Source organism: Heterodontus francisci, chromosome 43 (assembly GCF_036365525.1).
Source record: "Heterodontus francisci isolate sHetFra1 chromosome 43, sHetFra1.hap1, whole genome shotgun sequence".
Taxonomy (NCBI): domain Eukaryota; kingdom Metazoa; phylum Chordata; class Chondrichthyes; order Heterodontiformes; family Heterodontidae; genus Heterodontus; species Heterodontus francisci.
In genome coordinates, this window is record NC_090413.1 from 19,888,982 (window position 1) to 19,903,817 (window position 14,836).

Genomic DNA, 14,836 nt, shown 5'->3' on the forward strand with positions numbered 1-14,836 from the left:
GCGTGGGTTTTCTCCGGGTGCTCCGGTTTCCTCCCACAAAGACTTGCAGGTTGGTAGGTAAATTGGCCATTATAAATTGCCCCTAGTATAGGTAGGTGGTAGGGAAATATACGGACAGGTGGGGATGTGGTAGGAATATGGGATTAGTGTAGGATTAGTATAAATGGGTGGTTGATGGTCGGCACAGACTCGGTGGGCCGAAGGGCCTGTTTCAGTGCTGTATCTCTAAACTAAAAAGCGGGGGCCAATAAACTAAGCACCATGTGGATGGGAACTGGTCTGTGTGGTGAGTTGGTCGGGGGTGGGGAATGATGAAGGCAAAATAATATTACCTCTCTCAGACACCCAATTTCATGGCAATAGTGCAGTCTTGCTAAAATTGTACAGGGCTTTGGTGAGACCGCACCTGGAATACTGTGTGCAATTTTGGTCTCCACATTTAAGAAAGGATATACTTGCACTGGAGGCAATGGAGCGAAGATTTACTAGATTGGTTCTGGGATGAGGGGGTTGTCCTATGATGAGAAGCTGAGTAAATTGGGCCTACGCTCTCTGGAGTTTAGGAGAATGAGAGGCGATCTAATTGAGACATACAAGATTCTGAAAGGGCTTGATAGGGTAGAAGCTGAGAGATTGTTCCCACTGGTCAGGGAATCTAGAACATGGGGACACAATCTCAGGATAAGGGGTCAATCATTCAGGACTGACATGAGGAGAAATTACTTCACTCAAAGGGTTGTGAATCTTTGGAATTCTCTACCCCAGAGGGTTGTGGATGCTCCATCGTTGAATGCATTTAAGGCTGGGAAAGATAGATTTTTGGTCTTGCAGGGAATCAAGGGATATGGGGAGCGGGCAGGAAAGTGGAATTGAAGCCCAAGATCAGTCATGATTGTATTGAATGGCGGAACAGGCTCAATGGGCCATACGGTCTACTTCTGCTCCTATTTCTTGTGTTCTTGTGAAGCAGGAACCCTACTCTCAGCTGGAAATGATATAAGAATCTTGACTTGCAGCAGAATGTCAATAAAAGGAGAAAAATGAAGCAAAAAAAATGGAAAGTTTTGGTTAAGAAAATAAGCTCTACTGCACCCAAAGGGAAAGATCCTTTCAGATCAATGGGAGCATTCAGCTCAAAACTGTCACAATACAGAAATGTGGCAGGATGGTTCAATTGGCATCTAAATTTCAGGTCTCATTTCAGAGATGCCTCTAAGTCAACGAATGGAACCAGCTTTTAAAACAGAATTGAAATGACACGGAAATGTGCTTCTCTCTCTTCCCAGGAAGGCTGAATTCCTCCCAGTTCCTCAATCGGAGGATTCCTTTTTCTTTTCATAATTTAATGTTGGGCTGTTCTGACTGACCCTCCGGTCCCAAAAACTTCCGAGAATTCTGCCGGAGATTCCCAACACATTCTCGGGCTGACAAGTCACCCTGTAGCTTGTTATTTACATGAACTCGCCCGTCAGTTTCACTTTTTCAAACTTTTGCGAACTTTTCCCCCGCATCCTCCGGAGCGCCTCAAACTTTTTCCCAACTCCCAGAAAAGTAACAGCCCACAACCCCAATTCACTCCCCCTTCAAAAAAAAACTCCGCAAAGGGTTTAAACTCCAAACTGGCCGGTCCAAACAAAAGACACCAGTTTAATGTTGGTGGTGGGGGATACTAGCTCGTATTTGTAGAGATGTTTTAAAAATGACATTTTCTAACTTTCTCATCACTTTCATCCACTCCATCAAAATCACAACTGCACAGTTTAAACAACAAATCTTATTATAGTAAATGCAAAGAACAGGATTGAAAATATCAACTTATTTTTAAATAAACGGTATTTAAAAACGTATGTGACTTACATTGAAAGCTCACTCCCAGGGGTTCCAGCTTCAACTGAGAACCAGGGAAGTTTGAGAATCCTCGCTCCAAGCGGCCAATCGATTGCTAAGGGACTCTCTCTAAATTGCCACATCTGGAACAAACGTACAATGTAATCTTCAGGAGCAACAGAAACAAACCTCTGCAGGTAGCGCGCAATTCTTATCTAATGCTCCAGAAGCCTAGATTTTTTGTAAACTCGCTGCCAGAAAGTACTTAAAGGATATATTCACAGTTTTCCATAGGATGCCATACTCTAATATAGAATTATGCAGTACAGGAGGAGGCCATTTGGCCCATCGTCACTTTGCCGCCTTTTGGAAAGAGAGGTCCAATTAGATGAATGCCCTGCTCTTATAGCCCTGCACATCTATCCACATAGCCCTGCAAATTTTTCCATTTGAAGTATACATCAAATTCCAATTAATTTATAATTATTGAACATTTGTACTTTAACATTTTAGTTTTCACCTCCTTTTAGTCTCTCCACCTTCTGCATGAAAGGTTTCTCAGCTCCCAGGATCACGTCACACCTCGCAGTAGATCAAGCCTCTGCCACTTGAATTGGATGCCAGTCGGTTGCTGAGTTTGTGCCTCCCTAATGCAGACAAGGATCACCCCATGGTGGAAACCACTGGGGAGTGAGTTTCCTAATCTATCGGTTGGAGTCTTCATCCATTGGTCCACTGTGCTTGGAACTGCACGGTTAACCGTTGCTTTGAAGAAGAAAATTGGTTCCATCAAAAATCTCAGCCAAGGCTCCTGCAGGAAGGGGTGTATGTATGAGGATGGTGACAGGGTTGACTTGGTTGTGCAGTTAATGCACCGACTAAGCCCACAGGTAAGATTAACCACTTAGGTGAAATCAAGGAGGGTAGCCAGTACCTAGGAGGACATCTAGTGCCTGGGTAACTGTACCTGGAGAGGGAGGAGATGGGTGGATGGTACCTGAGGAACTGTACCTTGGGAGGGAAGGGGAAGATATAGGAGAGTGCTTGATAGCTGGACAACTGTACCTGGAAGGGGGAGGGGAAAAGTGTGGCCAGAACCAGGGGTAGGCAGAAAGTGTATCACTGCCCAATCGCCATGCTGACTATCATTTTCACAGTGCATCATTATGAAGTCACGCGGGAGCAATGCATAACAATTTTGGAGTATGAGCTAAATCTCTGCGGCATCAATGAGCCAAAACTTCCTTCAGCTCAATATCAGCAAAACCAAAACCACCCTCTTTGGAAATACTCCTGTGGTTTCACAGGGCACTGGTTACACACACGTTTGGAATATTGAGTTGAGTTTTAGAAGTTCTTGGAGCAAGTCCAGGAATAATTCAGCAGGATGATAACTAGGATTGGGTAAGTGTGGGCTATATTTCCCTGGAGATGGGGAAGCCGGGGGTGGTCTGGAAACAATGAAAGGAATTGGATGAGAACAACTCTGGTAGATGAAATCAGAAGAGGGGACCTTCATGATCCTCATCCATCTTTAAATCCTTCTTCAGTCCTGCTCCACTTGAACTCAGTGGTTCTCCACTAACCTGTATGCTACAGTCCACACTCACCGTGCCTCCCTCTGGATTACTGTTCCCTTTGCTCTACCATCGCTCCACCCTGCTCCCTGAACACTCCCAAAATCACTTGGTCTTCTACCCACTTCCTTCAACATCCACTGAAACTTTTCTCTTCAACAGTAACTTTAATTTTCCCTCTTATCTTTCCCATCCTACCCCTTCCTTGTCAAGGTTTGGGGCATTCTACATAAATTTATGTTATTGCTAAATAGCCCTGTTTGACATAGTGAGACTGACTTTGCTCTCTCCTTACACTGCACCAGACCACACAATAGACAAACCCAGTGGCCATGTTGTCATCTTCAGTCCCCGCCCTGTGGATGAACACTCAGCATCTAGCCAGAGTCTTCAGTCATAGTGTTTTTTTTGATGAATCATCTGACATTCCATCATTCTGCTGCCTCAGGGATAGTGAGAACCAGCCCCTTCTTCACCAACTTAAAGGAAATCTCAGTGTATCTGTCAGTTAGCTCTGCACCAGGCTGTAGTTGGCATTTGGACAATTGGTTCCAGCTTGGTTTTTTTTTGAAAGGTGGCAGCTCAGTTTTGGGGCCTGTGGTTGACTTGTTGGTGTTTTTTTTCTGAGCTCCTTGCATCACTAGTGTTTTCATTTCTGTCCTCAGTTCCCTCTTCACGCTAGCTGCCCAGTTTCTGCACCCTTTCTGGCCTGGGCCCTATGCTGCACGGAATACTCAATAGGACAGTAGTTGAAATTTGAACAAGGGTAGTTTTTCTCCTCCCAACATGGGGCAGGGCCACTTTGCTTGATCATGGCAATCTATCAAGTATCTTTGCTAAGGATTGACAAAATGCCGATTGAGCCTTCGACTAGCCAAAGACTCACCAATCTGACTCGTTCAATGTCTTTGGTATTCTCTATTCCAAAGGACTGTGAATGTTCCATCATTAAGTACATTCAAGACTGAGATCGCTTGGTTTTTGAACACTAAGAAAATCAAGAGACCTGGACATAGGGTGGCTGAAGATTAGCCATGATCTTATTGACTGGTGGAGTAGGTTTGAGGGGCCATATGGCCTACTCCTGCTCCTATTTCCCATGCTCCAATGTACAGTTTGAGCAGCATCAATGGAGATATCTTTATTTAGAGATACAGCACTGAAACAGGCCCTTCGGCCCACCGAGTCTGTGCCGACCATCAACCACCCATTTATACTAATCCTACACTAATTCCATATTCCTACCACATCCCCATCTGTCCCTATATTTCCCTACCACCTACCTATACTAGGGGCAATTTATAATGGCCAATTTACCTATCAACCTGCAAGTCTTTGGCATGTGGGAGGAAACCGGAGCACCCAGAGAAAACCCACGCAGACACAGGGAGAACTTGCAAACTCCACACAGGCAGTACCCAGAATTGAACCCGGGTCGCTGGAGCTGTGAGGCTGCGGTGCTAACCACTGCGCCGCCCTTAGGTGAACTATCCCATTGCCTGCCAACATACAGGCAGAACAGTAGCCTGGATGAATATCACCGTAACTTTTTGAGCAAGGGATGGGAAATGTGGTTATAGACTAACTCTGCACTGAAGTAGATATTTTGAGATGTTGCCCAAGTATAGGGGCGGTCTGGCTCTGTGTGTTTGACATTTCAATCATTTTTATGGTGATCTTCCACAAACCAGTGGTCTGGATGGCTTCTGGGAAGTTAGGCTGCTGCTGCGATTTCCTACCACAGCATTTAACTCCTTTTTAAATTGTTTTATTCCTTCTGTGATGAGACAAAAAGCCCAGGCAAATTACCAGCTATGCAGTATCACAGCAAAACATGTAACTTGTGCCATCAGTATCCCTTTCAAAACACATCTTGTGCCATCAGTATCCCTTTCAAAACACATCTTGTGCCATCATTATCCCTTTCAAAACACATCTTGTGCCATCATTATCCCTTTCAAAACACACCTTGTGCCATCAGTGTCTCTTTTAAAGTTCAGCCTGTAATCTCAGAGCCTTTTTTAAAGCTCAGCTCGTGGTGACAGTGCTCCTTTTTTGGCTCTCACCGTCACTGCTCCTTTCAAAAAAAAAAATTAAAGGCCAATAAAGTATTTCCATTAGAGATGGGAGGACTCAGTACTTTCTGTTTATGTATTCCCTCCTCCACATCACTATATGATAAAGTATAACTGCACCCTTTACCAGTAAAGTACTGAATTACTGTTGCACATTTTGCCCAATTTGTGCCTCCTCCCTCCAGAGTTACTCTATTCAAGTCAAAAGCAGTGGAATACCTATCTTTGCCTGGATGGGTGCAGCCACAACACCTAATAAGCTCCATGCCATTCAGGTCAAAGTAATTCTGATTCGGTGCCTCTGCCCCTCAACTCAATATTCACCTCTCAACAATTGGCACATTGTAGCTACAGCGTCTTCGCTACTGGACTGCAGCAAATTACCAACGTTGCTTTGGCAGCACAGTCAAGCCCTATCACCTCTACCACAAAGGAGGACAGAGTAAAAATATCATGGGAACACCATCACCTCCAAGCCACACATCATACATTCTTCTATCATTGCTGGTTCAATACCCTGGAACTCACTGCTCAACGTCAATGATAGCTTCATCAGCATGATGGCTGCATTGATTCATGAAGAGTCATCACTCCTTTCCAGGGTTCTTAGGGATGAGCAATAAGTGCAGCCTCACCAATGCTGCCCACATCTTACGAACAAGCAAAAGTTTACAGGAAGTGGCATTGCTGGAGTGGCTTAGTGTTATTCAAATGGATGTTGAGGTTACAGGTCAATCTGACAAGTAGGCTGATAATCAGAGATCATATATTTGAAATCATTGGCAAAAGATCTAGAAGGGAGGAATGTTTTCACTAGATTGCTGTCCAGATCGGAATGCTCTACCTGAAAATGAGGTGGAAGCTGATTCCAGAAATAATTTTAATGATAGGTACTCAAGGATGAGGAACGTACGGGGCTACAGACGAAAAATGGGCAAGTGTGCCTAAGCAGAACTGCTCTTTTAAAGAGCCAGCACAGGCACGATGGGTGGAATGACGTTTTTGCGCTGTAAGTTGCTATGATTCTATCTGAAGCTGCTTGACCCTTGGAAGGAATTCTCAGCTGGTAGAGCATTTTTCTGCGATCAGGCAGTTCTGGATCTGTTTTCACTCAGTTTCAAAGTTCCACAGAATAAAAGTGCTTTCCTTTATATAGCACCTTATAACATCTCTCACAATGAGATTAATTTTTTTTGGTTTTGTTTGAAGGAGGAACGTCAGTGAAGACAGCATCCTATTCTTCAGAAAGAATTATGGGATCTTTAATATCCACCTGGAACACAAACAGGTAGCTGGAGCATCAGTGAGCTGTATGTATTGTGTCACTGAGTGCAATGCTGTCATTGTAACATACTGTCATTCAATGCAACATTGAGCTGTAATACAGTGTCAGGTAGTGCAGTCAATTCCTAGTATTATACATCTCCGGTCTCAGCTGCATTGTGATGAGGCACAGAATCATGGAAATTTATTGCACGGAAGGAGGCAATTCGGCCCATCGTGCCCATGCTGGCCGACAAGTAGCCATTCAGCCCAATCCCACTTTCCAGCTCTTGGTCCATAACCTTGTAGGTTAGGGCACTTCAAGTGCATATCCATGTACTTTTCAAATGTTGAGGCTGCCTTTACCACTCTTTCAGGCAGTGAGTTCCAGATCCTCACCACCCTGTGGGTGGAAACATTTCCCCTTGAATTCCATCTAAACCTCCTACCTCTTACCCTAAATCTATGCCCCCTGGTTTCAACCAAGGGGAATAGGGCCCTCCTATCCACTCTATTTAGACCCCTCACAATTCTATACACTTCAGTTAGGTCTCCCCTCAGCCTCCTCTGTTCCAAAGAAAACAGCCCTAGACTATCCTATCTTTTCTCATAACTACAATTCTCCAGTTCAAGCAACATCTTTGAGCCTTTTCCACCTGAGGAACATTTGCAGTCTGTTCTCTCGCACTACCTAATGGCCCATTAGAACAGCATATGGAAAGGTCTGCATGCATCCATGAACACAAGAAACAGTGCACAGCAGAGACCCTCAGAAAATCAAATGAAATAGAACAAATTAACAGGCAAAATATCTCACTGATCTAACATATTAGTGTTACTCTCTGCACAAGCTGTGCTTGAAACTGGAACCTGATACCCGCACTGAAGTCGGCATCAATAAACAGGTGACATTGAGCAGTCTCAGTGAAATGCACTGTAACCTCATCTCACCTAGATTTCCCAGGGATGGGTGACGAAGCATTGTTGGTGCCATCCATTCATTTTGTAGCTGGACTGCCACCTCTTTCAGATCAAGAATCATCTGATTTGGTGAAGGGCAGGGAAGCATGGGGAAAATCAAATAAAAGCACACTGGAGTAACAAAGGCAGCTTGGTCTTTTCTTTATTGATTTACATAGACTATTACAAGTTGAAAAAGAAAAATACATTTCAAAGACATGAAGTAACCTTTTCCTGAATGCACAACCCCCCACCCCCCCAAAAACCCACCCTGTCCCCCCAAAAAAGTGCAAAGGTAATCTAGGAAAAAAAAAACACTGAGTCAACACACCAACCTGAGAAAAGCAGGTTGAAGATGAGTGGGCAACACAAAGGGACTCAAGAACTCCCAGCAACCGGTGCTTTTTAGATGGTCTGTGGGACTGTTTCCACTTTGACAGAGGGCACCCAGGTCCCACAGTATTGTTAGAACTTTATCAAGAATGTGCAATGAAGGAAACCCTCCATACACCAAGACCTACATCCTACAAACAACTTCCACTCAATTAAAAACATTTATTTTATAACAGCTCGAATAGTGAGATCTGACTCCAGTAAAATATCTTTGTAGTGTTCTCAATAAGTGAGGGTCTTCTTGTTCCGATTACTAGATGATAATATCGCCAACAAAGGCACATTTAAATCCAGAACACTGCAATGAATGCATGTAACTGTGTCCTAGCTGTCAGTAAAAATACAGAAACTGTTGGAAATACACAGCAAGTTAGTTAGCCCTGGAAAGGGAAATAACCCTACCTTGCACTCAGCCCCCATGGTTCTCTGGTAAAGTGCCTGGGCACACACTTACGTGAAAGACGTCGTATTAGTGCACATTGCTCTTGTTAACTGACCTGCTGTGTTTCCAGAATTTTATTTCAGATTTTTAACATTTGCATTTTTTAAATACAAGTCAGTGAATGATGGATTTATGACAACAGTCCTGTGACGTTGCTGGTCCTTGTAACCCAGATATGTTACTCACTGACATATATGAAATTTTAATATAAACCACACAATTAAAAAATATATTACTCATATGGACGTAGTGTCACTGAGTGCTGGATGCACTGCAGGCGTGTCACCTTGTGGGAATCACACCAGTGCAGCCATGCTTATAGTATAACTGATCAAAATCCATCCCCCCCACAATAAGAGATGGGCACAGGACTGTCCCATCCCTCAGGCCTCTCTGGCCTCTTCCAATCTCTGACCAGAAAAGCAGAAAGGCACTCTTCTCACTTGACTTGCCACAGCCCTGAAAAGTTGAGTATTCTACAATCTCCTTCCTGTTGCTACAACAGTGTAGGGATGAAAATTCCCCCTCCCCAGCTCATTACTGCCCTCTAATGCTGGTCCCATGTTTGGTCCCAATTTGTTTTGCTTTTAATGGTTCAGTCTAGTTCACATGGTGAATCAGTCAGGATGACAGTAAGGGCCATTCTTACAGGCTTCTGAGCATGTCAGCAAGGGAATCCCATCCCTGGTCACTATCCAGTAGCACCTGTTGAAAAATGTGTGTGTGGGGGACTGGCAGCAGAGGACAACAGCAGAGTCAGCAGTGACGACTCAGCAGTGTGCCAGCAAGCACTGTAGAAGCTCGCACTGGGGGCTGCTGGCAACTATTCCCTCCCATCTATTACTGCCTAGTCAATGCTGCTTTCAGTCTGGCTGCTTGAAGGTTTATTAATGCAGCAGGAACAGGCTTCCCTTCCAGGCAGGGTGTCTAATGTTAGGGAATTGTGCGCACAAACCTCTACAAGTGTGGCAAACCTGAACATCTGACATAGCCATGACATCTGGATTGGGAATAGAGTTTCCTCCCTTTGCGGGTAGCGAGGGATGTGGGACAAACCAACCCTAGCCTAAGGAACTGACTAATAAAAGCCCTGATTACTGGAGTTTATAAAATAAGTGTGTCAGACTCTATCAATCTTCATAAACATCCTCTGTGTAAAATATCCCATTAAATCTTTAAATAATTCTGAATAAATAAGAACAAATCATTAAAAAAAAACAGGTCTGAGTAAAGACTACAATCATCTAGTTCAAAATGAGACATCAGGATCAGGTTTTAAAATATAGGTCAGAATGGACGCTGCTCTCCAAGGACAAAGGCACTCGGGACTGAATGGAAATTTTGTGGCTTCATCCAGAATTGTCCCCTTGGTTTACATCAAACATTGAATGGGGATGGAAAGAAAGTTGCCCCCATCTTGAACCAAACCCTGGTTCCAATTGATGGGAGGAGCCAGTGTAAAAATCACACAAATGAATCCCGGGGAGTCATTTACCCCAGGACCTTCCATTATCTGCATCAAAGTTAAGAGAATTAGAGAATGCAGTGGAAAATTAATTTGATTGTTTTTAAATTAAAGGCAATGACAGAAAATACAGATCAGACATAATTTAATGCCAGTAACAATGTGAAACAGGATGCCCAGCTCGAAGGAGTTCAGCCTTAGAACATGGCAGTGAATGGGATGGGTTAACCTACTGAAGTGGTGTGGTAGAGCAACACATTTGTTTTGAGTTACCCGTTTCTGAGCAGAGATGTTTCTGTATGGATCAAGGCATGTTGCTATGTTAGTGTAGGCACAGCATTAACCCTCTGACACTCATAACATTGGGTCCTTATTGCGTCATTTTAGCCCCTGAATACAGACATGGGGATGAAACAATTATTTACAGTAAGACTATCATGTTCTTGATAGAAACATTTAAAAAAAATTGTAAACAGCATTCACTTCATATTATCTGTAAATCTTGATCAATCCTCCAACACTGCAATAAGGTCTCCTCTGGGACAATTTTGTTTTAAAAATTTACACAGTAGAAGCCAACAACCTCCAAATAATACCCCAACATCATCCGTTGCAGATCTATATATTCTCTTTCCCTCTTAAGGACCCACTGCTCCACCTCTACCATCAGCTAGATTCCCACTTAGATAAGATTGTTGCTTGGCAACTCCTCCACTAGCTGTGTCCAAAGAAAGGAATGATAAGTGGTGCTGCCGTCAAAAACCTTCCAACTAAGGCAGATCTCCAAAAATCAGGTTAGCAGGTCCATATGTCAGATGAGGTTGGCACGTGAAGGCCTGAGTGAATGTGTTGCGCTCTCACTAGTCTTCAGGCTACAACAGGCAGTCCCACCACCTAATTGACTAACAATTCCATCAAAAAAAAGTACCCTGAAGGGCAACGGTGAAAGAACCGAGGAGATAAAACACCACAAGCCCCCCGCATTAGGAGACAAGTGTAGTGACGCCATTTCTGGGAAGCTGTTTCAAAATCTCACTCCAAGTCTGTAACCTACATCTAATGAGAAGGAGCTAGTATCTGAAACTTCCAGCTGGTTATTTAGTGGTTCTTAAAAGGTAAATACAAAAAATATGTGCATAATAGAAACGGTAATTCAGTGATAAATTACAAAACAGCTATTGGTTGGCGATTATTTAGGCACCAGGGTGGTCTAGTTTGTTTTGCATGCCAGTGGCATTTGTGACCAAGACTGACCCAGGACGTGCTACATAACACACTGGCAACTCAAACCAGTGCCAAAACACCTCCTTTCTGCATTTCAAGATACTTTTATGTCAAGAAAATAAAATATTTCCATCAAAGACCAGCACCCCTTTTCACAACTTGGGCGCATGTCAAACTTTTTCGGTTATTGCCAGTGGTTACCAGTGACAGAGTGCACCATATAATACTGTACAGAGGACAAATGTATAGGACAAGAACAACAAATTACACAAAGACAGCTCCTTGCCTATATCTGGCTGGAGACACTGGCGTGATGAGACGAGTATTGTTTTAAAATGTCTGGGTTATTAAAAGGCAGCTCACTCTTGGCAATGAATGGAGTGATGCCACAAGTCATACAAGAGCATCTCACACAGATCTAGCGGCTAGACTCACACGGAGCTACGATTCTTATCTGGAAAATGGTCTCCCGACACTGGACTGTGAAGGTTAAGCTACAATCACACCTGGCTTGGATTTGGTAGTCACCTGCCTTTTGCTGGACGGGTGCTGAAGAGGATTCTTTAAAGATAACAAACCCTGAGTACTTGGGCCTTGTCCCTTTTACATGGTCTTTCTTCATACCAGGTCCTTCATACCCAAGAAACAAAAGAAAAAAGGCATCTGCCAGGTCTTTAAACTTCCACTTTACGCAGACTTGATCTGCTGAACGAATTTCTGAAAAAAAAAGCAGACAAACTTTAAGGGTTGGAGAGTGTTACCGATAACTAATGCAAGACTGAGGGAACAGGGAGGGTTGGGAAACTGAAGGCATAGGGAGGCAGGAAAAGAAAAAAAATTGAAAAATCAATCCCTGGAGGAGAACATGAGAAAGGCAGAACGAGATAGCAAGTGAGAGGGATGGGGAGAGCAGGTGAGAGGGCAAGTAAGGGAGCAGAAGGGGAAGATGAGCGAAGAGGGAGGGGGGAGAGGTAGAGAGGATTTTAAGAAAAAAATATTCAACCCTGGAGTTGACAGTGAGAGTACGGAAAAGAGAGAAGGAAAAGGAAGATCGATAAATCGATCATGGATTGAGTGAAACTGCAGTCTCAGAGGTGGAAGAGAATTTTAACTAAGCCAGTGTAGCCTGGCTCTCAGTCCCCGAGAGCTTTACGAGGACCCCTTACCGGTGGCCTGTGCTGGGAATAAGAGACTTGTATAACTGGGGGATCTTCCTGTTAATCATTGGCTGTAGAGACTCCTTCAGTCGGTGATAATTACGCTCCAACTCACGGTGGTACTCCTTCTGGTCTACTCCAATCAGAGTCTTATTCTTGCGTAAGGCATCCTCACACCTACAGATAAAACACTGGTTACACAGCTGTGTCAAGTGCAAACCTCTCATCATACAGGACAGGTTTTGTGGTACCAAGTGCCATTTGATATTATGAGATCCATGTTACCAGGAGATACTGTAAATGGTTTGTAGTTCACAGCCTGCACTTCTTGCTGGGGAGGTCCTGATCTGGGCTACATTATGGTGATAGAGTGGAGGTCAGACACTACCTCATATTGAGGAAGACCTGCCACCTCCTAATTAGCAGTCACTATTCTCCTTCAATCTGCATTCACCAGTCTGATGCCAGGCTACGACTGGTGTTGCACAAACAGCAGGTTCCTTGCCCCAGTCTCAGCCACAGGATGGTGCATGTTCTGGAATGTTTAAGGGAAAGGTTTAAAAGGGGCAAGCCACAATGCAGCTGGGGTTTGTGTAGTTAAGGAAGTTGTGAGCTGTAATGCAGAGTTAATCCTTTGTTGACTAGTACATTGTAGACATAAAGTTGCTGACATACCGCTTCATGAAGTCTTTGAAGCAGAGGCGTAGCTTGTTGTGATGTCGGAAGAGCTTGGGATCATCTGGAATGTCTGCCAGGAAAACTTGGGCCACTTCCAAAGGCCCCTGAGAAAGTTTCAGAGAGAAATCAGGATCATTTCAATTGCACATCTGTTACAAACTTCATAAACTCAGAAACTGCTCTTCACTTTTAACCGTTTGCTGGTTTGACAAAATGTTACAGACCAGAAGGGAAGTTTATAAAGTTTAGAAAAGAAATAGGGGCGGTGCTAAAAGCATACAGAATACAGTTTCTACATTCCACAATTTGATCCCTTCTCACCTCCTCTCGTGAATACAACGAGCTGGTTTATGGCAGCACAGATACCAGTTGTTCTTCATGCAGCTTGTCCAAGTGGCTATTCGTTATATACGAGACTAGCTAATGAGTGTTTGGAGGATTTCGACTGTGAAAATAGGAATAGGAGGCGGCCATTTAGGCCCTCAAGCCTGTTCCTCCATTCAATAAGATCATGACAAATCTGTGACCTAACTACACATATATCTGCCTTTGCCCATATCCCCCAATACCTCTGGTTAATAAAAATCTATCAATTTCAGCTTTAAAATTAACAATTGATCGAGCACCAATTGCTGTTTGCGTAAGAGAGTTCCAAACTGTGATCACCCTTTGTGTGTAGGAGTGTTTCACTCCTGACAGATTGGTTCTAATTTTTAGCCTGTGCCCCCTAGTCCCCATCCAGTGGAAATAGTTTCTCTCCGTCTACCCCATCTGTTCCCCCATTAACATCTTGAAAACTTTGATCAAATCATGCTTACCCTTCTAATTTGCAGGCAATACAACCCTAGTTTGTGTAAGCTCTCCTCACAACTTAATCTTTGAGGAGCCCACGTTATCATTCTGGTAAATTAATGCTGCACTCCCTCCAAGGCCAATCAATATATCTTTCCGAAGGTGTGGGGCTCACAATACTCCAGGTGTGGTCTAAACAGGACTTTGCATAGCTGACTGTGAAGTATCAACTGTGGAGGCATCTTCGCAAAACCCAATCCTGCACATCCAACATCCACATGCAGACAATGGAGAGTAGTAGGAACCCTAATAAATTATTTTCCCCTCCCTCCCACATCGCCCCACCCCCACACTCCGCAGACTGTAAGGCCCATTGAAAAGCCTCAATTCTGCCCTGTCCAAGATCAGCTAACTGAGCAAGGAACAGGAGGCAAACCAGGAATGCGTGTGCCTAGTACCTCACTGGACAGTGTGCTTTATCTACTTTGCTATTCATGCCTCATCTATGAAAAGGTGCACTCTACGGCACGAATTAGACAGGAAAATAACACTGGTTATAGAATTCAACTGGGATTTTACTTGCTGTGTGGCCAGAAGCCCCGCTGTAGAATTAACCCTCTTTTTCCCCATTAGGTTGCTAACTGGAGGCTGCCTGAAGGAAACATAGGAGGTATATTTCAGACTGTTGTAGGCTCACTTCTGGAGGAAGAAGTGAGGCCCGGGGCTATCCAGCCCCAAGGTCTTGTGCAATGATGGGTGAACCATTTGAAATCCCTTAGGTCCAAGGGGTAAGCAGGCAGCAGGAGCAAGCACAGAGGCTAGGGCTGTGACCTGAGCTGAATGCAGAAAGGAAGCAAAATCCACACTGCCCGGCTGAAGGTGGAAGGGTTAATCCAATCAGGAGGAGTAACCCCAAATCCCAGACTGAAGGCAGAAGGCAGTGGCAGGTAAACAAAGGAAAACTATTAAGAACAAAACCCACA

The 14,836-nt window shown here is 44.0% G+C and overlaps 2 protein-coding genes across 9 annotated transcripts in view; both read right to left on the bottom strand.

The window, feature by feature from the left end:
* LOC137355679 (KN motif and ankyrin repeat domain-containing protein 2-like) overlaps positions 1-1,898 on the bottom strand; it is a 129,121-nt gene extending 127,223 nt beyond the window's left edge. For 2 of the 3 annotated variants that reach the window (XM_068021101.1, XM_068021092.1), the window contains exon 1: positions 1,858-1,892. The gene's annotated coding sequence lies outside the window, so the exon portion shown is untranslated. Of the gene's footprint in view, positions 1-1,857 lie in introns of all 3 variants that reach the window. The other variant, XM_068021094.1, reaches the window with a different exon arrangement.
* Positions 1,899-7,974: 6,076 nt separating this feature from the next.
* The window catches only part of LOC137355680 (dedicator of cytokinesis protein 7-like), a 158,298-nt gene continuing 151,436 nt past the window's right edge, over positions 7,975-14,836 (bottom strand). For all 6 annotated transcript variants that reach the window (XM_068021107.1, XM_068021106.1, XM_068021105.1 and 3 more), the window contains 3 exons: positions 13,059-13,165; positions 12,393-12,560; positions 7,975-11,943 (listed from right to left, as the gene is read on the bottom strand). In XM_068021107.1, the coding sequence (XP_067877208.1) occupies positions 11,901-11,943; positions 12,393-12,560; positions 13,059-13,165 (318 nt within the window). In that variant the 3' untranslated portion in view covers positions 7,975-11,900. The remainder of the gene's footprint in view (positions 11,944-12,392; positions 12,561-13,058; positions 13,166-14,836) is intronic.